This window comes from Molossus molossus, unplaced genomic scaffold (genome assembly GCF_014108415.1).
Source record: "Molossus molossus isolate mMolMol1 unplaced genomic scaffold, mMolMol1.p scaffold_m16_p_10, whole genome shotgun sequence".
NCBI lineage: Eukaryota > Metazoa > Chordata > Mammalia > Chiroptera > Molossidae > Molossus > Molossus molossus.
In genome coordinates, this window is record NW_023425345.1 from 36,197,290 (window position 1) to 36,221,349 (window position 24,060).

The 24,060-nt window shown below is 38.4% G+C and overlaps 1 protein-coding gene across 2 annotated transcripts in view; it reads right to left on the reverse strand.

Annotated features, from left to right (window-relative positions):
- The window catches only part of ITPR2 (inositol 1,4,5-trisphosphate receptor type 2), a 470,721-nt gene that overhangs the window by 208,185 nt on the left and 238,476 nt on the right, over positions 1 to 24,060 (reverse strand). For both annotated transcript variants that reach the window (XM_036251040.1, XM_036251039.1), the window contains exons 33-36: positions 22,927 to 23,055; positions 21,644 to 21,764; positions 4,740 to 4,930; positions 3,076 to 3,218 (exon numbers count right to left, since the gene is read on the reverse strand). In XM_036251040.1, coding sequence (XP_036106933.1) covers positions 3,076 to 3,218; positions 4,740 to 4,930; positions 21,644 to 21,764; positions 22,927 to 23,055 — 584 coding nt within the window. The remainder of the gene's footprint in view (positions 1 to 3,075; positions 3,219 to 4,739; positions 4,931 to 21,643; positions 21,765 to 22,926; positions 23,056 to 24,060) is intronic.

Genomic DNA, 24,060 nt, shown 5'->3' on the forward strand with positions numbered 1-24,060 from the left:
CCGGGTTTGGTTCCCGCTAAGGGCACGTACCTCGGTTGCAGTTTGTCCCTGATCTTGGTTGGGTCATGCAGGTGGCAGCCACTTGATGTGTCCCTTTCACGTCGATGTTTCTCTCTCTCTCCCTCTCCCTCCCACTCTATCTGAACAAAAAATGGAAAAATGTCCTCAGGTGAGAATAAAAAAAACAACAATCTGATTAAAAGATGGGAAGATGACCTGAATAGACATTTCTCCAAAGAAGACATATGGATGGCCAAAAGACACATGAAAAGATGTTCAACAATACTAATCATTAGGAAAATGCAAATCAAAACCACTATAAGATACCAATTCATATCTGTCAAAATGGCTATTATCAAAGACAACAAATTACAGGTGTTGTTGTGGATGTGGAGAAAAGGGAACCCTCATGCACTGTTGGTGGAATTATAAATTGATGCAGCCACAACATAAAACAGTATATAGATTCCTCAAACAATTAAAAATAGAACTACTGCCAGGTGGGTGTGGCTCAGTGGCTGAGCATCGACCCATGCACCAAGAGGTCACCAGTTCGATTCCCAGTCAGGTCACATGCCCAGGTTGTGGGTCAAATCCCCAGTGGGGGACATGCAGGAGGTGGCCAATTGATGTTCTCTCTCATTGATGTTTCTATTTCCCTGTCTCTCTTCCTCTCTCTATAACATCAATAAAGGAAAAAAATATTTTTTAAATAATAATAATAAAAAAAAATAGAACTACCTATGACTCAGCAATTCCACTTCTGGGCATTTATCTGAAAAAAATAAAAATACTAATTTGAAAAAAATATATGCATCCCTATATGTTCATTGCAGTATTTTAAATAATAGCCAAAATACTGAAGCAACCTAGGTGTGCCCTGATAGATAAATGAATAAAGATGTGAGAGATAGATAGATATCAATATTATTTCATATATGTATTCCATTGTGTGTGGTGTGTGTGTGTGTGTATGAAATATGATTCAGCCATAAGAAATAATGAAATCTTGCCATTTGCAACAACATGGATGAACCTAGAGGGCATTATGCTACTTGAAATGAGTCAGAGGGAGAAACACAAATACCGTATGATTTCACTTATGATTGGAATCTAAAAAAACAAAACAAATGAACAAACAAAACAAACAGACTCATAGATACAAAGAACAAACTGGTGATTGCCAGATGGGAGGGCAGAAGGAGGAAGGGCATCAAAGGCAAAAGATACTGAGAGGCACAAACTTCTAGTTATGAAACAAGGCACAGGAATTAATGTGCAGCACAGGAATACAGTCGACAACACAAAAACTTTGTACAGTGGCAGATGGTTACTAGACTTGTAGTGATCCCTTTGTAAGATACACAAATGCTGACTCACTATGTTGGACACTGAAACTAACATAATATATGTCAACTATACTGTAATAAAAATAATAAAATAAAATAGCCAAGACTTGGCAAATCATGACACATGGGAAGTGGAAGAAGAAGAGGAAGGCAGATCCCAGATGCCTGAAATGCTAGATTGGGTTAGCAGATGGGCAGGGACACTTTTAAATGATGCCTATTCGTGCTGAAGGAGTTAAGAAATAATGATTTCCTTTCAGACAAGTTAAGTCTGGGCAAGGTGGAATGCATGTGGTCAGATCCAGGAGGCAGGACGACTGCTCTAAAGCTCTCCTTAAAAGGAAAACAACCTGCCTCTCTACAACTTCTGCTATCGGGTCCTTTCTTTCACATGACAGTCTTTGAACGCATGGAAATAGTTCCAGTAGGCACTGTAAATTTCTTTTGATTTTTTTTTTATCTTCTCTCAGGCTATTTTCATTTTTGTTAACTCATCTTTAGATAAAATATTTAATTCACTAACTATCTGAAAATATCAAATATATATAGAAGGATGAATGACCATTTTCTGGGGATTTCTACAAGGTGTTCATTTACCATATAATGTTTGGTTGCGTCAGATCAATGGCTTTTCAATATTTTTTTTCTATGACCTAAGGAAAAACTAAGTTTTACTAAATAACCCACTATATAAATACATGTGTAAGTGTGTTTGTGAAACTAACACAAAAATTACCTTTATTATATGAGATACATTCTGATATTTTATGTTCTTTTCTAATTCATTTTTAAAATTAATAATTATCTCTACTCCCTAAATTATTTAAATCCACAAATGGATCACGTTCCAGTTTTCTTTCTATAACATTAAGAAAAGATTTTATTTTGAGTTTTTTTACAAAGCTGTATCTTTTCTGGGACTTTGTTTTACTTTCTCTTATCATAATTTTTTATTTAATTAATTTATTTTTGTTACAGATGCGTCTCCTTCCCCCCTCCCCTCCCCAGCATTGTTGTCTATGTCCATTGGCTATACTCATATGTGTAAGTTCTTTGGTTTATCTCTTCCCCCCTCCCCCTCCTCTGAGGTTTGTCAATCTGAACCCTACTTCTATGTCTCTGGGTCTATTTTGTCCATCACCTTATTTTGTTCATTATATTCCACATTCCAGTTTTAAAAACACTGAGATTCCCCTCATAAGGGAGGAGTAAGTGCCTATTTGAATGGACCCTAACCAGACCCTTTAGCGCTTTATGAAGCACACCTGACCTCAGCTTCCTCATCTCTAAACTGTGGCTGACCTGAGTCAGCCTCTGAGTGTGCAGACCAGCTAAAATCGGTAAGCACACACAGACAAGGATGCACATAGCGAGACCTCAAGTCAGCTCCATTGGCTTTCTATGTGACGGAAAATGGGTGACTTCAAACAGGAATTCCTTTCAAGGTCACACCATACAGGTAGAGAAAGCAATCAGAACCAAACATTACTCGGTGTGATATTTGGTGCCAATAATGATGCATTCCATTTTCAGTAAATTTTAGTAAAATAGGAGGACTTTCACCAGCGTCACATTTCAATAAAAGCAAATTCACTGTCTTGGAAGGACATGTTAGCCTGGGTTTTGGACCTGTGGCCTGCTGACGCTCTGCCCTGACGTGGCCGCAGAGACGCAGGGGCCATCTCAGCTGAGTAACACTAGCAGAATCACAGATCCACCCACTTACTTGGACATGAAAGCACCACACCGGATTCTTGCATCACTCCCCTCAGGAAACAGTAGTTCTGGACTGTACAACACATCAACCAACACTGAGAACTCAGCCTGCATCATCGGGCTGAACTGTTGCTCCAGGGAGGCTACCACATCCTGAGGAAGACAGCACAAGAGAACCCGTGTGAAGGCCTAACTCAGGCATCATCCTTTGAAGACACGACAGGCCTAAGAGCCCGAACCAGGAATGAGACACGGGAATCTCACAGAAGAGGCACCCCACCTCCCCAGTCTGTGCTTTGGGGCTGGTTTTCTGTGTCTGCCTGGTTCTCTCTTATCATTTATATGATAAGGGAAGAGTGGGTAGCTTAGTGATTTCTTAGGATATACACACAAGATGAAAAGTGAATAAAACCACTGTTCCAGCCCTTGCAGTATCTAGGGTTGTAATGGAGACATGAGAGGCATTCATCAAATTGGAATAAATTGGAGCATGCCTGGGGAAGAGCTAAAAAAAAGACTTTATGTGTCATTGGTCATCCAGAACTAGCCATTTCTTCCAATGAGGAAATTCCTTGATTTATTATTTGAAAAAAATAATATATTATTTGAAAAAAATAATGACTCTTAATAATATCACCTGGTCTCATCAGTGCCTCTTCAATGCCTCTCACATCCTCCATCTCCATCCAACAGCCACCACGTCTGTTGACCCTGCCTTCTTTATCATACACAACACCTATTTCTTAATTCCATTCATACCACCAACCACCTGGCTGAGATCTTAGTAACTCTTAACTAATCCACCTTCCTCTAGTCTCTTCCTGATAATCCTGTCCTGCAACCCAGTAAATGCCTAATCACATATAATGGCATTTTCCCCAAAAATGTTAATGACTTATAGCCTTAGAGTTCCTCATACTGAGTCTAACTTGTCTTTTTAATCATATATAATGCTCATCAATTAAAACTGTGAACCTCGCCCTGGCCGGTTTGGCTCAGCGGCTGGAGCGTCGGCCCGCGGTCGAGAGAGACCCGGGTTCGGTTCCCGCTACGGGCATGTACCTCAGTTGCAGTTTGTCCCCGGCCCTGGTTGGGTTGTGCGGGTGGCAACCACTCGATGTGTCCCTTTCACGTCGATGTTTCTCTCTCTTCTCTCTCTCTCTCTCTCTCTCGCACTCCCACTCTATCTGAACAAAAAAAAAAAAGAAAAAATGTCCTCGAGTGAGGATTAAAAACAAAACAAAACTGTGAACCTTCATCAATTAATCTACATGTGACCTCTCACAATATTTATTCCAGTTCGTGTCTTGACCATTTCTTCAACACCATACCCTCATTTGCACCAATGAAATTCTCTGCAATTACGTGGGTGGGAAGATGTCTGTTATGAGTTGAATTGTGTCTCCTTCTAAACGCATATATTGAAGTCCAAGTCCTAACCCCCAGAATTTCATAATGTGACTATAACTGGAGATAGGGCCTTCACAGAGGTAAGGCCGGTAAAATGAATTCATAGGCGTGGACTCTAATCCAATATGACTGGTAGAAAATTACAAAGTAAAGCCTGGTTCCCAACTAGAATGTGATATTTTCAACCATAATTCATTTTTGTAGCTACATATATTAAAAATGTAATTTAGAAAATATCGATGCCATTTCATGCTCGCATTGTACCTGTAACTTTTCAATGATATTTCTATAATCCCAAGCAGGCCCTCCGAGAGCTTCCTTAAAGCGTGGTCCAGAGCGAGCTGACAGCCTCCAGCCCATAGCCGCTCTCTGCACCATATTCGAATGGCTCTTCATGAAGAGAGTATTAACTTGGCTGTCCAAATCCACCGGAATTGCAATTCCACGATTCTTTGCTGAAAAAGAAAGATTTCAAACGTTTCCTTCTTAATTGAACTAAAGCTTCTTACACATGACCAAAATAATCTTATAAACAGAGAACAAATAAATAAAAAAAAAATAAGACACATAAGTGCTGGGTTGTAATGTACAAAAGGCAATTACACTTAATATTGTATTGTATTTGAAAGTTGGTAAAGAGTAGATCTTAAAGGTTTTCGTCAAAAAAAAATCTGTAACTGTGAGGTGACAGATGTCAACTAAATTTATGATAATTATTTTTCAATACATACAGCAAATCATTATGTTGTATACCTTAATATGTTAATTAAAAAGAAAAAAGCATCAAATCTTTAAACTCTGCCATTAAATAATTGTATATAAATTCAAAAGCTTTTAACCTAAAAGTATTTCAATTTTTAAGATCAGTTATTAAAGTAAGCTCATTAAATATTTAAGAACTTATTTGATTTCTGCATGATTAATGTTCAACATGTACTTTATACAGCATCACTACAGAAAAACTTGGTTTAACAGCCATGCAAATTTGTACCATCCCAGGTGCCCAGAAAATACATAAGAAAGTCCTGCCTTCTCATTTATTAATTGGTGTGTACTTATCTGTGCACAGGCATGAATACACAAAATTTTAAATGCTACAATACCTGAGAGAAAAAAATGTTTTAAAGTCAGATTATAGAAAATCTGCACTAGAAAATGGCACACAGTACATGTCCTTCTTCCCAAAAATCAACCGACGTTTGTATTTTATTCGACTTATATGACAATATGAAAACGTGAGAATGCTTGTCATGAGGACAATTGCGATGCTGAGGCTCTCTGCAAGCAGAGTGGGGGGTAGTTTTTCAGACAAGCAAGAGAAGGGGCTGCTGCACCAGAGATTCATGTTAGAACAGCGCTTCCCAGGTACACAGTCAACCAACAGTAAGAGTGGGCGTGGGGTCCGGGGCTGTCATCTGGCCAACTCACTTAAGAAGAGCATCTGAACCCTGGCCGGCTTGGCTCAGCAGTTAAAGCGTCAGCCCATGGACCAAAGAGTCTTGGGTTCGATTCCAATCAAGGGCATGTGCCTCGGTTGCGGTTCGGTCCCTGGCCGTGGTCGGGGTCGTGTAGAAGACAACCCATCGATGTGTCTTTCTCTCATCGATGTCTCTCTCTCTCTCTCTCTCTCTCCCTCCCACTCTGTCTGAAGATGAATGGGAAAAAATATCCTCAGGTGAGGATTTAAAAAAGAAGAAAAAGAGCCCTGGCCGGTTTGGCTCAGCGGTTGGAGCGTCGGCCTGCGGTACAGAGAGACCCGGGTTCGGTTCCCGCTAAGGACACATACCTTGGTTGCAGTTTGTCCCAGGCCCTGGTTGGTCGTGCGGGTGGCAGCCACTCGATGTGTCCCTTCACATCGATGTTTCTCTCTCTCTCTTCCTCTCTCTCCCTCCCGCTCTATCTGAACAAAAAATGGAAAAATGTCCTCTGGTGAGGATAAAAAAAAAAAGAAGAAGAAAAAGAGCATCTGAGCAGGTAAGGCGCCCCTCCCTCTGACCAGCACAGAGCAGTTGGCAGCAGCGGGTCCCACTCAGAGGACAGGATTAGGACACGCAGCAGTGCTCTCTCCAGAACGCGGAAAGCCTGCCTGGAAGGAATGCCCAGTGAAGGTGCTGGCATGTGACAGGGAAGTGGAACACAGCTAAGTAACTCCAAAGACCATCGTCAAATAAGACGCAGAACGGGGCAGACAAGAGGCAGCTCCAGCAAAAAGACACAGAGACCAACCCCTGAGCAAAGCCCTCCTTATTTTACCTTGCTAGTACCCCAGCCTGTCTTCTGCTACACACACACACACACACACACACACACACCCCAAAGGGAAGCCTGTATATCATTTACACAGCCCCTCACCCCGAACTCTGGGTCAGCCCTGTCACTGATACGAGAACGCTAGTGGAGAAATCGACCTTCCATTTCTGCGCTCCGGCCGCAGCCCCCCACGCCCGGAAAACGCAGCCTGCACCAAGGGTCTCCACGCCCTCCCTGGTCAGGAGCACCTCTCGGCTGCTGGGCCGGTCACTGTCCGCGGTGGTGCTGGAATGACTAGACCCTCCAGATGACAGCCTCCACACCCTGACCCCCACGTCGCCTGACCCCACTGATTTCTAACTGCAGCTTTCAAACCAGCACCATCTCCAGGGACATCCACACAACATCAGGGGGTGTGGGGCTGCCCCTAGGGTGGCAGGCTCTGGGGCTGGCACTGGGACTGTGTTTGGGAGCCTCGTCTTTGGTGATACCAGCAAGCCTTCTCTGAAGAAACAGCTCTTGTCCTGCACCATTCGGGGCCTGAAGCAACAGCTCTTGTCCTGCGCCATTCGGGGCCTGAAGCAACAGCTCTTCTCCTGCGCCATTCAGGGCCTGGCCCTCTCAGAGGCCGGGGGGCTCGTTTGCCTGAGGGTGACCTTGCTCACCCTCTTGCCAGGCGAAGGAGCCCTCTCCACCTCCCATAGTTTCTCCCGTGTCTTGTCTGCCCTGCATGTTCCTTTTCCTGTACCTCCCCAGCAGCCTGAGGGAAGTGGTTGGCTCAGAGTTTGACAGAGGAAAGACAAATAAATACTATATTAATAAAAAAAGAAATAGACCTTCAGAACAACAGTGGAAACCTATGCCTGCCGTTACAGACCGTTATAACTATGAACACAGTGCCAAGAATCACAGGGAAAACGAAGGGCATTAAGAACAAGTGGCCCCAGCAAGAACAGACATGATTCAGGGAAGAACAAAATACTAATGACTGTCCTCAAAGAACGTGAGGTATACTGCATCCAAAAAATCAGAAAATCGGGGGAGGAGGGAGGAGAAATCTTGGGAATTATGATTGTACAAATAAACATTTGAAAAATTGGCAGAAAAAGAAAAAGATAGGAACACAGACCAAGGTGATAATATTGGAAAGTCGGGGAATCTTCTAGAACATAAAGCATAAAAGATCAAAAGGGAAAATAAAACAGTGAGAACATGAAATAGGGAGAGTAAATCCAGGAAGTGAAATATCTAACAAATAAAAGTTTTTATTTGAAACATCAGAGACAACGCAAAGGAGAAAATGATTAGAGAAATAATAAAATACAATTTTCTTGAGCTGAAGAAAGATGTAAGTTTCAAACTGAAAAGGCCCATTTAAACAGGATTAAATAAGCATATTGGCTATTTTCTGGTAAAATTTTACAATGTTGTCATGGGTTGAATTATGTCCCCCCTAAAAAATATATATGTTGATGTCTCATTCACCAGCGCCTGTGAAAGTGACCTTATTTGGAAATAGGGTCTTTGCAGATGTAATCAAGTTAAGTCAAGGTCACGCTAAATTAGGGTGGATGGCTAATCCAATACAACTGGCGACCTTACAAGAAGGAGAGGAGAGACACACACAGAGGGGGAAGCATCATGTGAAGACAGGCCAAGACTGGACCTGTGCAGCTGCAAGCCAAGAAACGCCGACCAACAGCAGAAACGAAGAGGAAGGCATGCACATATTCATCCCGAGAGTCCTCTGAAAGAGTGGGGTGCTGCTGTGAGACAATGAACGTGTTTGTTTTAATCCACCCGGTTATGGCGATTTGTTATGACAACCCTACCAAACTAATATGAATGCCAACAGCAAGGAGCAAAGTGCAAGAACTTCCAGGAAAAAAGAGGATTCCTACAGAAAAACAGACTGGCACCAGGCTTCCATCATCAATACTGAATACTAGACGTCAGTGGAATAACGGCTTTACAGCCCAGATGGACAAAGACTGTGAACCCAGGAGTGCATGTCCATCTACACTAAAAATCAAATGTGGTACCTGAATAAAAACATTTCAGAACATGCAAGGCTCAAAGATTTTTCTCTGAAACCTTATGAAAATTATTCCCTCCAAAAATGAGAAAGGAATCCAAGAAAATGTTGACATGAATACAAGAAATCATGGCAACCGGGTGTGAATATTAAGAAGAGAATAAAGCTAGAAACAAATAGAAGGTCTGTTAGATATTAATGACTGGAAAATTCTCTTCCAGTTAGAAAAATCTCAATGTCATAGCACTGTAGTTTTGTCTCTAATGTTTATGCTGTGAAAAATATTGACACACCATATTATAAAGCTCTGAATATTTATTTTTAAACTTTATTAACCTATAATATGTTTCATTATAGTTTAGAATAGAATACAAATGTCATGATTATAACAATGTAACAGTTACAACCTGTCAAGCAATATTTAGAACATAGAGTGGGGGAGAAGGGTGAAAAATGAAGGTCGTTTGTTCATTTCCTTACTTTTCATAGTGTGGAGCATATAGACGTTATTTAGAGCTGCTAAATCAGGAGATAGATATATAAGGATGTTATTTCAAATTATAATGATAGCCACTGGAAGACTTGTTTTTAATGAATGAAAATAGGAAGGGAAGGATGGGAGAGAAAGAGAATGAGAATGAATGAATAAATCTGGCTTGTTTCATATCATGAAAGGAAAGCAACAACAGTAAACAGTACTGAAGCTGAAAGACACAAACTTCTTTGAAAATAAACACTTTTGGCCACCCACACAAAAAGTTACCAGTTTAAACAATAGTTCAGGCTGAAGTTTCAATGAAATAATGCCACCTCCAAGACAACCCTAAGCAGTCGATTGCACCACGGCCGAGATTTGCCTGTGAAGGTTTTCCTAACAGTCATTATAAATTTCCCCTTTCCAAAGCATACAGTGTGTCTGTTTATGTCCATCACTCACAGCACAGCAACTGCACTCCTGTCCCATCTGAAGGACAGACACTGCCAAGTTGCACATATTTTTATAAATACTTAATTCTGCACTGTGATCAAATCTTGGCAAGACTCTCATCCTTTTCTGGCTGCTTCACACGTAAGCTGGGTTTGCTCTAAACATTAACAAGTCAGAGGACAATGCTGCGTATGTGTTATTTTCTAAGCAACAAAAATTATAAACCTTAATACTGCTCAAAACATATTACAACCATGGTTTCCACTACCATTTAAACAAATGGGAGAGGGGCATTGAGATTTATTCTCCCCTTTAGGAATCAGGTATACTAAATATAACCAACTATCAAATAAGTGTTGTTGCCATGAATATAACTTACACAAAGACATGCTCAATGAATATTTTTTAAATGACATTAGTGGGAATGGAGCCCAATGGCAGCACCTCTGTTATTCTTAGAAGTACAGCCCGCCGCCCATTAGTGAGGTCAGGAAAATCTCACCCACCTTCCCGATTTCCAGATGCCCTAGGAGCTGCTGCCACTATCCCACTATGGCCATCACCACAGACAAACCAAGCTGAGGAGACTCCAATACCCCAAAATGTGTTGAAAGGGATTTGTTTGTTTGTTTTCTCAAAACTGTGTCACTTTAATTGGTATTTTCTAGTCTCCTAACTTAGCACAAATTGCACAATATAAATGAAATGGATAAAATATACTATTTTCTCATGCCCACAGGTAAACTCTCACCAAGGGCTTCATCACAATTTCTAGGAAATAAAAGAAAATTAACTATTCAACTGGGGAAAAGAGAACTTGAGTGGAAGTAAGTCAGCTATGTAGATACCAATAAAAATTGTTCAAGCAAATGTAAATTAATACCTTCAAAGACATGGCCTGAAATAGATTCTCTGCACTGTCAAAATATTACAAATATGAAGTTAAAAGCAAAGTTGACGAGGCAAATTTGGCTTTCCTTATATTGTTTAAAAATTAAGCAGGAAAAGAAGCTGTGACTAGAAAAAGAAAAGAATCAATTTATGATCTCACTTACAAGAACATTAATAACTAGAACAATATTTTTTCAAATGCAACCAAAAAATGATTAAAACTTAGCTTATTTTCAATAAGCTAGAAAAATTCCGTTATAAGTAGTATATTGAAATATGAACTAGGATGTCCCCTCTTCCTCTCAATAAAACAGAACTAGAGCCCTGGCCGGTTTGGATCAGCGGTTAGAACGTCGGCCTATGGTCCAGAGAGACCCGGGTTCGGTTCCCGCTAAGGGCACGTACCTCGGTTGCAGTTTGTCCCCGGCCCTGGTTGGGTCGTGCGGGTGGCAGCCACTCAATGTGTCCCTTTCACGTCGATGTTTCTCTTTCTCTCTCTCCCTCCTGCTCTGTTTGAATAAAAAATGGAAAAATGTCCTCGGGTGAGGATAAAAAAAAACACAACAGAACTAGTGAATTTACTACAGCTAGTCATTCTCCTGGCACGTAGCATTAACTCCAACCGTGTGCTTTAGTGGTCATGTTAAAGTTTAAAATGCTTAAAAAAAAGAAATGCTCCTACTTTGTTGCTAAGTTAGAATGCAATTGAGATACTACCTTGCTAAGAATATTTTGATAGGGAGTAAATATATGGAGGCCTTACAAAACTACTAGGAGAGAGCATGGGTTGTTACTAATGCATTTATCTTTTGTAGAACTCTGCCTGGAGACAGCGTGTTCTCTAAAATGAGCTATCATTATTCACAGGTACTTTGATCAGGAGGCTAACCTACCAATTAGGTTTATAAGTCCTGAACATTCTCTGGATATGATAAGTCTTCACAATCATTTTAAGATGTAATCAAAATCTACTTCTAATTATTATTCATTAAATATTGCATATTATGTAAAAAAAAAATTTAATTAGACAGAATTACTGATGATATCTGCCAGACCAAAATATCTGAGAACACACAAATTGCAGTGAGAGGTGCCCTGGAAAAAAAAAATGCTTAGAAAGATAAACTGACAGGTAGGGGAAAGGCAACAAAGTGTAAGCATTAATTAGAACACGGGCTGGTGGTCAAGCCCGACTACACAGGCGCTGTAAACAGGAGGTGCCCAGGAAAGGTGCAGTCGTGGGGTGGGCAGAGGGTGGCACCTTTTCTGTATCATGTCCAGATATCCACGATACATCTGCACTGAAGCACTAGTGTTTTTAAATATGAAGAACATTAAAGATATGAAATGCATCTTTCCTGTTTGGCACTCAAACTATACTGAATTAATTCCCAAATGGAATAAAGAATATAATTTTATGGGTTATGCAAGAACTAGCATTGGCACACCTGACTAGTCATCTGGAAAAAATCAAGTTGATTCTATACCCTATACCTTACAACTAAATATATTCCAGATAACTCAAAATTGTAAACGGCCACATCAAAAACACAAACAGACAGACAGAAAACCGACAACCATGAAAATTCTCGGTGGGAATTAAAAAAAAACAGCTCAGACTGATTAAGGACATTCTGATGATAAAAGAGAATCTAAAAAGCCTAAGAGAAAATAAGTTTCCGACTAAATAAATAAATATTCATACAATGAATAAAAAATTAAGAAAAAATAGTTACTTACAAGCAAAGAGTTTATTTCCTTAATAAATAAAGGGCTATACAAGTTATTAAGAAGACAACCTTTAGAAAAAGTAAGCGAAACACAGGACGTGACAGTTCACAATAAAGGAAATAATGACTCAATCATAGAGAAAGGTTTTCTCCTCACTCGTAAAAAGATTCACACATTAATACTGTAATAATTTTTTTACTTATAAGACTGGCAAAAAATCAAAGAATTTGAGAACATACCACATTATCAAGGAGAAAGGTAGTTTCCTACATTGCTTATGGGATGTAAATTGAACAATCGCTACAGAAGACAGGATCTGTCAAAACTAAAATACCCAGAAATTCTACTCCTGGGTAGTTAGTTCCCTTATTCTCCCTGTGTGCAAAATGATGGGAAACAACATAAATATCCAACAATGGGTTTAAGTAAATTAGAATATAGGCACACAATAGCATATTATAAGCCAATGACAAGAGCAAAATATTCATTCATTCATTTTTTTTGTTTTTTGTTGTGTTTTTTTCATTTTCACTTATATGTGCAATTTAATGAACCAACTGAACTACCAAGCAAATAGAGACAGACTCACAGATAGAATGGAGGCAGAGAGCTCTGGGAGTGTTTGTGGGGGAGGGGAGGAAGGACTGAGCAAAGATTCTTTTTAAAAAGAGAGAACTCATGGATATGGACAATAGTGTGGTGATTGGGGGGGGGGCAGGAAGAGGGTATGGAGGGGATACATGGTGATGGAAAGAATAAAATTAAATTTAAAAATAAAAAAAATGAAATAATTTGTCTTGACACACACAATCAATATATAGAAGAGCCAATATTCAATTTCAACTCCAATACCAATGTCCATGTTTTTTTTTTAAATAACTACTATGCCCTTTGTCCTTCCTACATTACATGACCTCTATTAATAATGACCTTGTTAAACAGGCAAGCTATTGCAAATTCATGAAGGAAAAAAAAATCAGATAAGGCAATAAATACATATAAAAAAATCAGATAAAATATATTTATTTTGATATAGTATAATATACATAGAAAGCAGTTTGAGTCCTTTTGATGAATAAACAACTGAACCATATGAAAAATGCATGTTTTCAATTCATTTAGTCATTGTAGATTGGAAGATCCTGAGGGGAAAGATCATGATCCATTTTGGAGAACATGGTGCAATGATCATTCATTCATTTGTACTCATCCATTTATTTTATTCATACAATAAATATTCTCTGAGTACTTGCTGTGCTCTAGGTACTGAGTCAGACTCTAAAACTTTGTAACAGATAAGTCCTTTTACTCCTTTTTTATTTCTTACATGTTATATGTACCCTGGATGTACCAGAAATTCATTGAAGGCAGGAAATGTGGTTTGACAGACTGCATTTCCCCAACAAGTAAAATAATGTCTTTCAGATAATAAAGGATTATAAATCAGTTGAATTAATAAATGCATAAAAAACATTATAAGATTTTGTCCTATCTTGTAACATGCTCAGATTTAATATTTTAAAAGTAGTAATAGAGTCTTTAAAAAACCTAATTACAGCCCTGGCCAGTTTGGCTCAGCGTTTGGAGCGTCAGCCTGCAGTCTATAGAGACCAGAGTTTGGTTCCCGCTAGGGGCACATACCTCAGTTGCAGTTTGTCCTCGGCCCTGGTTGGTCGTGCGGGTGGCAGCCACTCGATGTGTCCCTTTCACGTCGATGTTTCTCTCTCTCTCTCTCTCTCTCTCTCTCTTCCTCTCTCTCTCCCACTCTATCTGAACAAAAAATGGAAAAATGTTCTCGGGTGAGGATAAAAAAATAAAAAACATAATTACAGGAAGGTATTATGTCAAACTCTTTTTACAATCAACTATAACATCCTAGATACATGAAAATAAACATTTTGTTTTAATAGAGACCGAATTTCTCTTCTCAAAGGGTTAATATTTTATACATGTTCAAATTGGGTGGGGGGACAATTGGCTTGAAGATTAATGTTGATTATTCAAACCCTTTGTAGAAGATATATTATAGAATTTCCATTTGGAAAAAGATTATGTTGCCAACAAAATACCCAATATTAATCCCCCAAAATCATTTGAAGATTATGAAACACATGGGACAAAATTCCTTTTTAAGTGAAATAATATGAAAGTCATTCTTAGATCCTTTTTCTCAAAGTACTTCTAACAAGTACTGTTGTATTTTATATAACTGAGTAAACTAAGGAATAATAACTGACTAAGGGCATTAATATTCATCCATTTTTTACTTTCAAGATATGAAACAGGTAATGTTTATTTAAACTGATTTGTGATAGTAGAGTATCACAAATGTCTGCTAGTAGCTAGAAGGTCTGTCTAAAAGGGGTTCCGATCCTGGCTCTGCCCCCACCTATTTATGTGACCTTGGGTAAGTTACCTAACTTTGCTAACCTCAGGAGCCCATCTGTAAAGTAAGGCTAAGAATTATGTCTACATCATAGGATCCACAACTAATAAATGCTCACTCTCTCAGCAAGGTAATTGCTGATTTAGTAAGTGTTTTTTGCTGATTTATACCACCTTTTGTAACCAATGTACAAATAAAAAAAGATTAAGTATTTTTGATAATAGGTGAGATGAGCTAATACACCTGAAAGCACTTAAAAGTGTTATGTAAATGTAACTATAATAGATATTTGGATTTACAGGAACATGCTTACCAATGTTTTAATATTTTACTTTTATTGTTGACATTATTACAAATGTCCCCAATTTACCCCCCACCCTTTGCCCACCTCCACCTAAACCCTGCCCTCCTCTCCCTCTGGCCCTCACCACACTATTGTCGGTGTCAGTGGGCTATGCATATATGTTCTTTGGCTATTCTCTTCACCTTCTTTCATCCTGTCTGTCCCACCTACAAGCAAATGAAACAACAGCAAACAAAAGCTGGGGTAGCATACTTGTATCTGACAAAATAGACTTCAAAACAAAGGCCATAACAAGAGACAAAGAAGGTCACTACATAATACTGAAAAGATCAATCCAAGAATAGGATATAACCCTTATAAACATATATGCACCCAATACAGGAGCACCTAAATATATAAAAAAAATATTTTTGGTAGACTTTAAGGGAGAGATCAACAGCAATACAGTCATAGTACATGACTTTAACACCCCACTGTCATCAATGGATAGATCTTCCAGACAAAAAAAATCAACAAGAAAATAGCAACCTTAAACGACACACTAGATCAGAAGGATTTATTTGACATTTACAAACATTTCATCCCAAAGCAGCAGAATATACAGTATTCTCTAGTGCTCATGCAACATTCTCAAAGACAGAACACATGTTAGGACACAAGATAAGTCTCAAATTACAGAAGATTAAAATCATATCAAACATCTTCTCAGAACCCAATAGCATGAAACTAGAAATCAACCACAATAAAAAACTCAAAAACATTTGAACACATGGAGGCTAAATAACATGTCATAAACAATGAATGATTTACCAATGAGATCAAGGAAGAAATAAAAAATTACCTGGAAACAAATGAAAATGTTGTGTGTAGTCAGCACCACACACAACCCAAAATCTATAGGACATGGTGAAAAAGTCCTGAGAGGGAAATTCGTATCATTACAGGCCTACCTCAAGAAATAAGAAAAATATCAAGTAAATAATCTAACCCTACACCTAAAGGAACAAGAAAAAGAACAACAAGAAAAGCCCAGAGTAAGTAAAAGGAAGGAAATAATAAAGATCAGAGTGGAAATAAATGACATAGAAACTTATAAAAAATAATACAAAAGATCAATGAAACCAAGAGCTGATTCTTTGAAAAGATAAACAAGATTAATTAACTTTTAACCAGATTCATCAAGATACAAAGAGGAAGGACCCAAATAAATGAAATCAAGAATGAAAAAGAAGTAGCAACTGACATCACAGAAATACACAGAATTGTAAGAAAATATTATGAACAACTATATGCCAACAAATTGGACAAACTGGATGAAATGAACAAATTCCTAGAAATATAGAATCTTCAAAAAGTGAATCAGGAAGAATCAGAAAACCTGAATAGACCAATAACAACAAAACACTTATCCTCTTCAAACTTCTAAAAAAGTTCAAGAGGAGGGAAGACTTCCAAGCTCTTTGTACAGGAACAGGTTTACCAATTTTTAATGAAAACTTGCTTAATAACAGCATGGTTTTCTCTTGACTTTGTTATATTTTTCTTAAATATGTATTCATTGTTTTCTTTAATATGATAAATTCTTACACATTTGAATTTTGTTAATTTTTAGTTCCTTTTGGTATTCTTAAAGAGTTGCTGAAACACCAAAGTGATTTTGCACCTGAATTATAAAAGTTCAGACAGCTCCCTAACCAGCAAGCCAAACTGCAATAGTTCTAGTTTATACACTAGGGCTTCCTAAAATAACATTTCTGGGGTAACATGATATAGCATAAACTTCATACTCAAAGAGACCTGGATTTCAAACCCAACTCAACTGCTTACTAATTGGGCAACTGATTTAACTTTTCCAAGCCTAAATTTCACTATCTGCAAAATATCTAGCACATGGATTATCATCAGTTAACAAACACTCATTAAGCTGCTTGGTCAGCACCAGACACTTTGAGGTCTTAGCAATCAGTGAATAAAGCAATGTTTCTGCTTTCATAGTTTACATTTTAATGGGAGAGACAGACAACAAAGAAGCAAAAATAAATACGTAAACAAGCAAACGAGATGCTTTCAAAGACTGATAAGTGTTAAGAGGAAAATAACATAGTCAGATGGGATAAGGGACTAAAGAAGTTGGAGCCCTACAAAGGAGGTAGTGGAACACTGCACTGAGCACTTAATTTCTGAGCATGTGATAACCTGGGGGAGAGGATTTGAACAAAGGTAACAGCAAATGCAAATGCCCTAAGATGAGAAAAAGCCAGTTGTAGGTGAGAAACAGAAACAAGGCCAGTGTGGATAAAGCAGAGTTTGGGAGAGGGTAAGAAACCAGGAGAAGTGGATGAAACTCAGGTGATGAAGGGCGGGCTTTCTAAACCACTGTAAGGAATACGAATCTAAGAGCAATGGAGAGTTTTAAGCAGGTGGGTGATATGACCTGATGTACAATGTAAGGTCACTCTAACTGCAATGTAGGAAACGGGCTGTGGCGGGCGAGACAGGAGTGGAGGGGGGGAGTTCAGTAAAGAGACGTTTCTGGATTCATGTCAGAAAATGGTGTATTTGGACAAAGGTGTCACACAAGACAAAGAAAAAAGATGTATTTTGGAAGTGAAAACCACAGAATTTATTCTTGTGTTTAATGGGAGTGATCAAAAGAGAAGAATCCAATGTGACCCCTAAGGTTTTTAAAAGACGATTCTAGCATATTCATTCTTCACAGTGGGACAAAAAAAATCTGCCTTTTTCAACTCATATTAGTCAAAACCCTATTCCTAAGAAGCTACAGAAGAAGTCCATTCTCACCTTGAAATGTTGGAAGGTAATTATGTTCCCTTCAGATATCTTTTGTCTAAATATTGCAAGTGTTTTTAATCACTACTCGAGTAAGATGGGTTTAGATCCCTTTAGTACCATGGATGCTCACTTCCGAATGCCTTTCATTTTGGTTATATGTTCTTCCATAATCAGTATTCACCAATGAACAACAAAAAGATGCAGTCTACCCATCACAAAAAAGAATTTGCTCTTCACCTTCTAGACAGTAGTTTTCTGTTAATGTCATTCTGACAGGTACTTCACAGCTGTTAACTCTCAGAATCTAAGAGAAGAGGTGAGATGCAGATTGAGGTGAAGACCATAAGAAAAGTATAAGTGGTCAAACCAGGGTAAAGAGGATATGGGGGTCAAGAATGATATTTACAGTGGAATCTGAGGAATGAAAAAGATGCTGAGAGATGGCAATGATGGAAAGTGGAAAAAGAAAGGGAAAGAGTTATAGTGTGAGCAATGAATTGGGCATAATGGTTCAGCGTGCTCTGTCCCATAGCAGGGGTGTGAGAACCCGTGAGCTGCGAGGTCAAAAAAGAAGAAGATACGATTGTGTTGCAGAAGCCATGAATGTCGCAATGAGGATGCCATCAAAGAAAGGCTGGGGTCTCCACTGTTGCAATGGATAGAATTTCACTTCAAGGAGATTACTCTGGTAGTAGCTTTGTCTAAGTGAGGAAAGAGAGGAGAGAACACTGAATTCCTACTCAGGTCCAGAAGGAAGTAATCAGGGGCTAAATAAGGCCTCTATGGAGAGGGGAAAAGGAGAGATACCAATGCAGAGGAATAGTAGGAATAGATCTTCCAGAGATTTGTAACTATTCAGATGGAAAGTATAAACACAGAAGTGGAAGAAAACCCCTTCTCGCAAAGATGACACTGAGGTTTTACACCAAAACATCGCTCTTCTTCACCTCTCTTGATTATGGATTTAGAGATTTTTTTTAAATGTTATATTTCATACTTCTCATCACATATGTCTTCATATGTCTGCATACAAAAAGCAACTAAAATGTGGGCCAGTAAAAGAAATGGCAGAAAATGCTCTCTTATAGCTTAGAAATAAAAGACATCTTTAGACTAATACAGTTTCAGGGACTATTTTAATCCCCAAAGCTCTGCCATCCTGCTACACAAGGAACCTCCTGAAGGCAGAACTCTGACGGAAAGCAAAGCATGATGTGGTGCCTCACCTGGACCTCAGAGTTCTCTGTGTCTCAATTTCCAAAGGTTATAAGCAACGTGCTGTTGATGCTCGGTATTTTCCCCCAATTCATTTGCTAAATACTGAGGGAGGAAGAGGAGGGAAAGTAGGAGAAGGAGAAAAAGGAAGAGGAGGAAGAGGGGAGATTTCCTTAAAATGTAAAATAGAAAGATATAGTTGGCAGCTGAGACAATGTATGCCCAAGAAAAAAAAAATCATCATATTCCTTGGCTTTTGTCTTTTAACTGGTTAGTCAATTTCCCAGCTGACTTGGTCCAAATAAAAATGCTCTTAGTTGTATTTTACTATAACTTGAAAAGTATACTATTAAAAACTCAGAAGTTACGCGAAAGTATGAACAACAGGCGCGGATTTATCTATAATTCCCCCACTCAGAGATAAGCAATGTTAATATCTTATTTATAGCTCCCTGAACATTTGCTATATGCATCTCTTTAAAATAAAAATTAAGTTCTCTTCTATGTCCTTTATTTTTGACACATATTATGGCCTCTTCCTTGATGTCTCCCCTTCCTCTGTGAACCCTCAGTCTGAAATGTCAGGGAGGGCAGAGCAGAGTACCCCGGGAGCTGGTCCAGAGTGCTGACGCCCAAAAAGGGGTGGAGGTGCCATGCAGAAGGCTGCCTGGAGTAAGAATCAGAACTTGAGTGGGGTGAGGAGGGCATCCACACTCAAGGAGAGCCTGGCAGGGGTGTCAAAGGTGAGGAGGAAATTCATGTGACCAAGTGACCCCCACAGAGAATCAGGGGCCAGGCTAGGTGGAGAGGGTGTCCCTCAGAGCATCAGGCAGCCTGACTTAGATTGTGGGAGCCTCCCAGGGAGAGTGTCAGAGGCCAGACTGCCAGACAACACATCCCTGTGGGGTACAGCCCCCCATGGAGTGCCTACGCCCAGATGGGCAATGAGGAGAGCAGGGTGTGTGTGAAGGAGGGGTCCCAGGTTTAGAAGCATCAGAATTATTAGTTTGCTTAAGGAGAACCAGCATGCTTGTGTATTACAGGCCACTGAGTCAGCTCAGAGGCAGACGCTCTGAACGGGTGTATCTACAATGTCCTGTCCCAAACAGGCCTGCTTGGCTCTGCAGACTTACACCTGTGGCTTCTATTATGGAGTCAGCCCATCTCGTATGTGGTCTTCCTCTTTCCCTGCAGCCTTCTATTTTTCCCAGCATTATTGTCTTTTCCAAAGAACCCTCCCTGCCTTCTCATGATGTCCAAAATAGGACAGCTTCAGTTTTGTCGTTTTTGCCTCCTGCAATATCCGGCATCCTTACAAATTAAATTTTCAATCCAGAAATAGTATATCTTTCCATTTATTAAAATCTTTGATATCCTTCAAAATAGCACTGCAATATATTCTCTCATGTTTCTTGTTACGTTTTCCCTTAAGTATTTAATATTTTTGTTGCTATCGTGAATGATATCTACTTCACAGTATATTCTGTTTCTTTCTGGTATATTAAAAAAAAAAATCTATCAAGTTTAATACTGATTTATAATTAATCACCTAGATAAACCCTATTAGTCCCTTAGTTCTAATAATTTTTAATTAATCTTCTTGGGTCATAACTGCTTTTTAATTTTTTCTCATTAAAATTGAGCAGTCATTCAATTTTTTCCATATGAAATCACTTAGGTATGGGGAAAAGACTAAAAGAATTTTAAATAGTCATGAATTAGTTAAATCTTTTGTTCATATCTCAAATATATACTGAGTACATACTATAACCCTAGCCAGGTTACCTAACCTGGATAATTCTGTCTCTGCAACTACAAAATGTAAATAATCAATAAACCTACCTAAGGATTAAATGAGATAATGCACGTAAATTGCTCATCATTGCTTAGCTTTGTACGCGGCAAGTGCTCAGTAATGACACACACTACATGCTGCCCCTCCCACTGCACACAGGGCTACCCTAAGAGGAGGGAACGGTCAAGCTCCCCTGATTTTTAAGTCCAGCCAAGTCTGTATTTCTTTTCCCTCCTCCCCTCTGCCATCTGTAGGGTGGCCCTGGTGAACTTCAACAAAAGAAAGAAAGGGGAAAAAAGAGAGAGAATCAATGAGAAATTCTTTCCAGAATTTACTAATCTTTACCATTTTTAATTTCTGAAGCCTTCCACATATAACAGACCCTCAATAAATACTGATGGATTTGAAACAAAATTAGAAAACGGAAAACCCCTCAGTAAGTCCTTCTGCCATGTGAAGGTGTTAATAAGTCAGGCTACTTAATAGACAAGACTATTCCAGAATGAAATCTGAGATAATTAAATGAAACTCATTCCTATAAAATCTCACTGAGCTGGCTTAACGTGCCAGAGGCAATATTAAATTTAAGTTTAGAAATAGAACAATTAAACAATAAAATAAATAAATTTTAAGATCTTTCTGAAAAAGAAATAGAATAATTATATTCTCCCCGAAATCACACAATATTCAGAATTGCTTGCTGATCGCTGCTGCCCCTGCCTTCCTGTACTGCTTTCCTATTACATTGTAAATGGAAAGGCCGCTTGGATTGCCTATTGGCCAAAAGCCTGATTTCTTTCACAAAAGGTAAAATAACGAAAATCTGACACTCTCACTTACCCACTTCAGCCAAAGTTCTGATGCAGGACTCCACTGAGGCTTTCTGTGCCGGGTTTGGCCAGGTGCAATTGTAAATTCTGAAGGCAGACTGCAGCAGCTGAATGAAAACTGGCTGATGTGTCTGCAAACAGAGAGAAGGAAGGCAAATGGGTCACTGAACCATTGACACATCGATACAATATCTGTGTGATATCAAAAAGGCTCACCACAATAAAACACAATGCCATCCTTTGAGTTTCAGAGCTATTTAATGCATATTAATTCAAAAATACTTATTACGTACTCACTTCATAACAGGCACATGCCAGACACTATAGAAAAGCAATTATTTGCATTTTAACTATCTTCTTAATCAGAAAAAATATGGCATATCTTAAAATCAGTAACTTGAATTTAAGTATATTTTTATACTCTCTGGTTTATTTACCAGTATGAATAGAGACAAGATGTTCTGGATTTATTTGTTTGACTATATGTTTTGGTTTCATATGATGGGTAACTAGAGGAAAAAACAATTTTGAAATGGTTCTATCAAACAGTGTTAAACTTTTTTCTAAAGAAAGTATAATTGAAATATTTTAATAAGAGCAATAAGCAGTCATTGTAAATAATTTGAAAACCATAGAAATGAAAATCACCAATAATCCTACTATGTAGATAATCAGTATCAAATTTTTGAAGATATTTATTTTATTGAGTTTTTCCACGTATATATGTATAAAAACTTGGATGACACTATAATACAATTCTGTAGCCTGTTTCACTTATTATAACTTCATGACCATTTTTCTAATCATTAATATTTCTTTTGAAACATGATTGTTAATAATCCATATTATAGATATACTACAATTTATTTTGCTATTCCCGTTTGTGGTAGATGTCCCTTTTTAAGCTTATAATTACTGAATGAAAATCTTGTTCTATAAAACTCTGCTAATTCTTTCAGGATAAATTGCTAAAGAGGAATAACTGAGTAAAAATGCCTGTCCATTTAAAGAATTGTGTAATTTATTTGGACACTTGACAAACAGTCAATATACAATATGAAAGTTCCCATTATGCTTTCAGAGAGAGCAAGAATAATTTAACTTGCAGATGGGGCTTCTTTATTTAAAATAAGGTTTGGTAAGCTCAGAAAGAGAAATAACAGTAGTTAATATGAGAGAAGAGGGATCTTCAGAAATGTAGGAAATGAATCCTTATCAGAATAAAGTTTTTCCCTACTCAGATAAGGTAAAGAAATTCTGTGTGAAGGAATGCTTTGCATCTGTCTAAGTTACCTGGAGGCTGGTACTGTTGTCTGAGAAAGGAGAATTGAAGAAGCCGCTCACAATGTTCATGATGGACTCAGTAACACACTTCTCCAGGAAGGTGTCTGCGTGTTTCCGGTCTGTGGTTGTGTTGCACACCTGAGGGTAAAAATAATACAACTCAATACATTGTATCACATCTTTGAATTGTAACTCAACACTGGATCCTTCTAAAAGTTGTCCCGAAATAATACTTTTTATAACATTTCCTCTGCTTTTTAAAGTTGCTTTGAATAGAAACACTTCTGCCTAACAGTTCTCCTTTAAATTTGGTTATCATCTCATCCTTGGACCAGAATTCATTCACAGACCACCCCCAACCTCAGTCCCTTCTTCCTGAACTGTGTCTCCCTACTGTTGGACACCACCTTCTCCCTCCATCCCCAAGCTTGGCTTTGCTGAAAAATACCTTTCCACTCAATGTGAGGAAGTCAACGAGAAAACAGGCATAAGTGTAAGTGGTGAATGTGATTAATAGTGGATTATATCTAGATACATTTTCATTTATAATACCGAGCCCAAATTAGAGGATGCAAACCAGAAAGTATCTGGAAAGAAAAACAGAAAACTAAAAGAGGGTAAAATCCTTTCCAATAATATTGACTTTTTCATCCATAGATTTATCTGGGGAGCCTGGATGTGTGTGTTTGTGGGCTTGCTGCTCAGAGTAGGCAAGGCAAGAAGAGGCAATACCGGAGCCGAGGATAAGGCAGAAAAGAACACAGGCTCTGATCTTTACATGTGATTAAGTGAGGCAGAAATTGGTAATTTTGCTAGACAAACTGTAAATTTCCAAGTATGTCAGGTTAGACAAATTGCAAAAGCTAAGATACATGATTTAAAAGCAAACGAGAAACAAAGATGAGTGATGAAAAGGCAAGAAATGTGGAGATAAAAAGACCAAAAAAAGTGGGAGGGGTAGAGCATACAGTGTGAAAAAAAAAATGGGCAGAGTAAAAATGTTTAAGTATTCACAAAATTATGGAGGGTACATATTATGGTGACCATATGTTCCAGATGTTTCAATAAGATGATTAATCAAAAGAATAAGTAAATGTAATTTAATGTAATATTGCTTTAAAACCTTTTACACAAATAAACTCA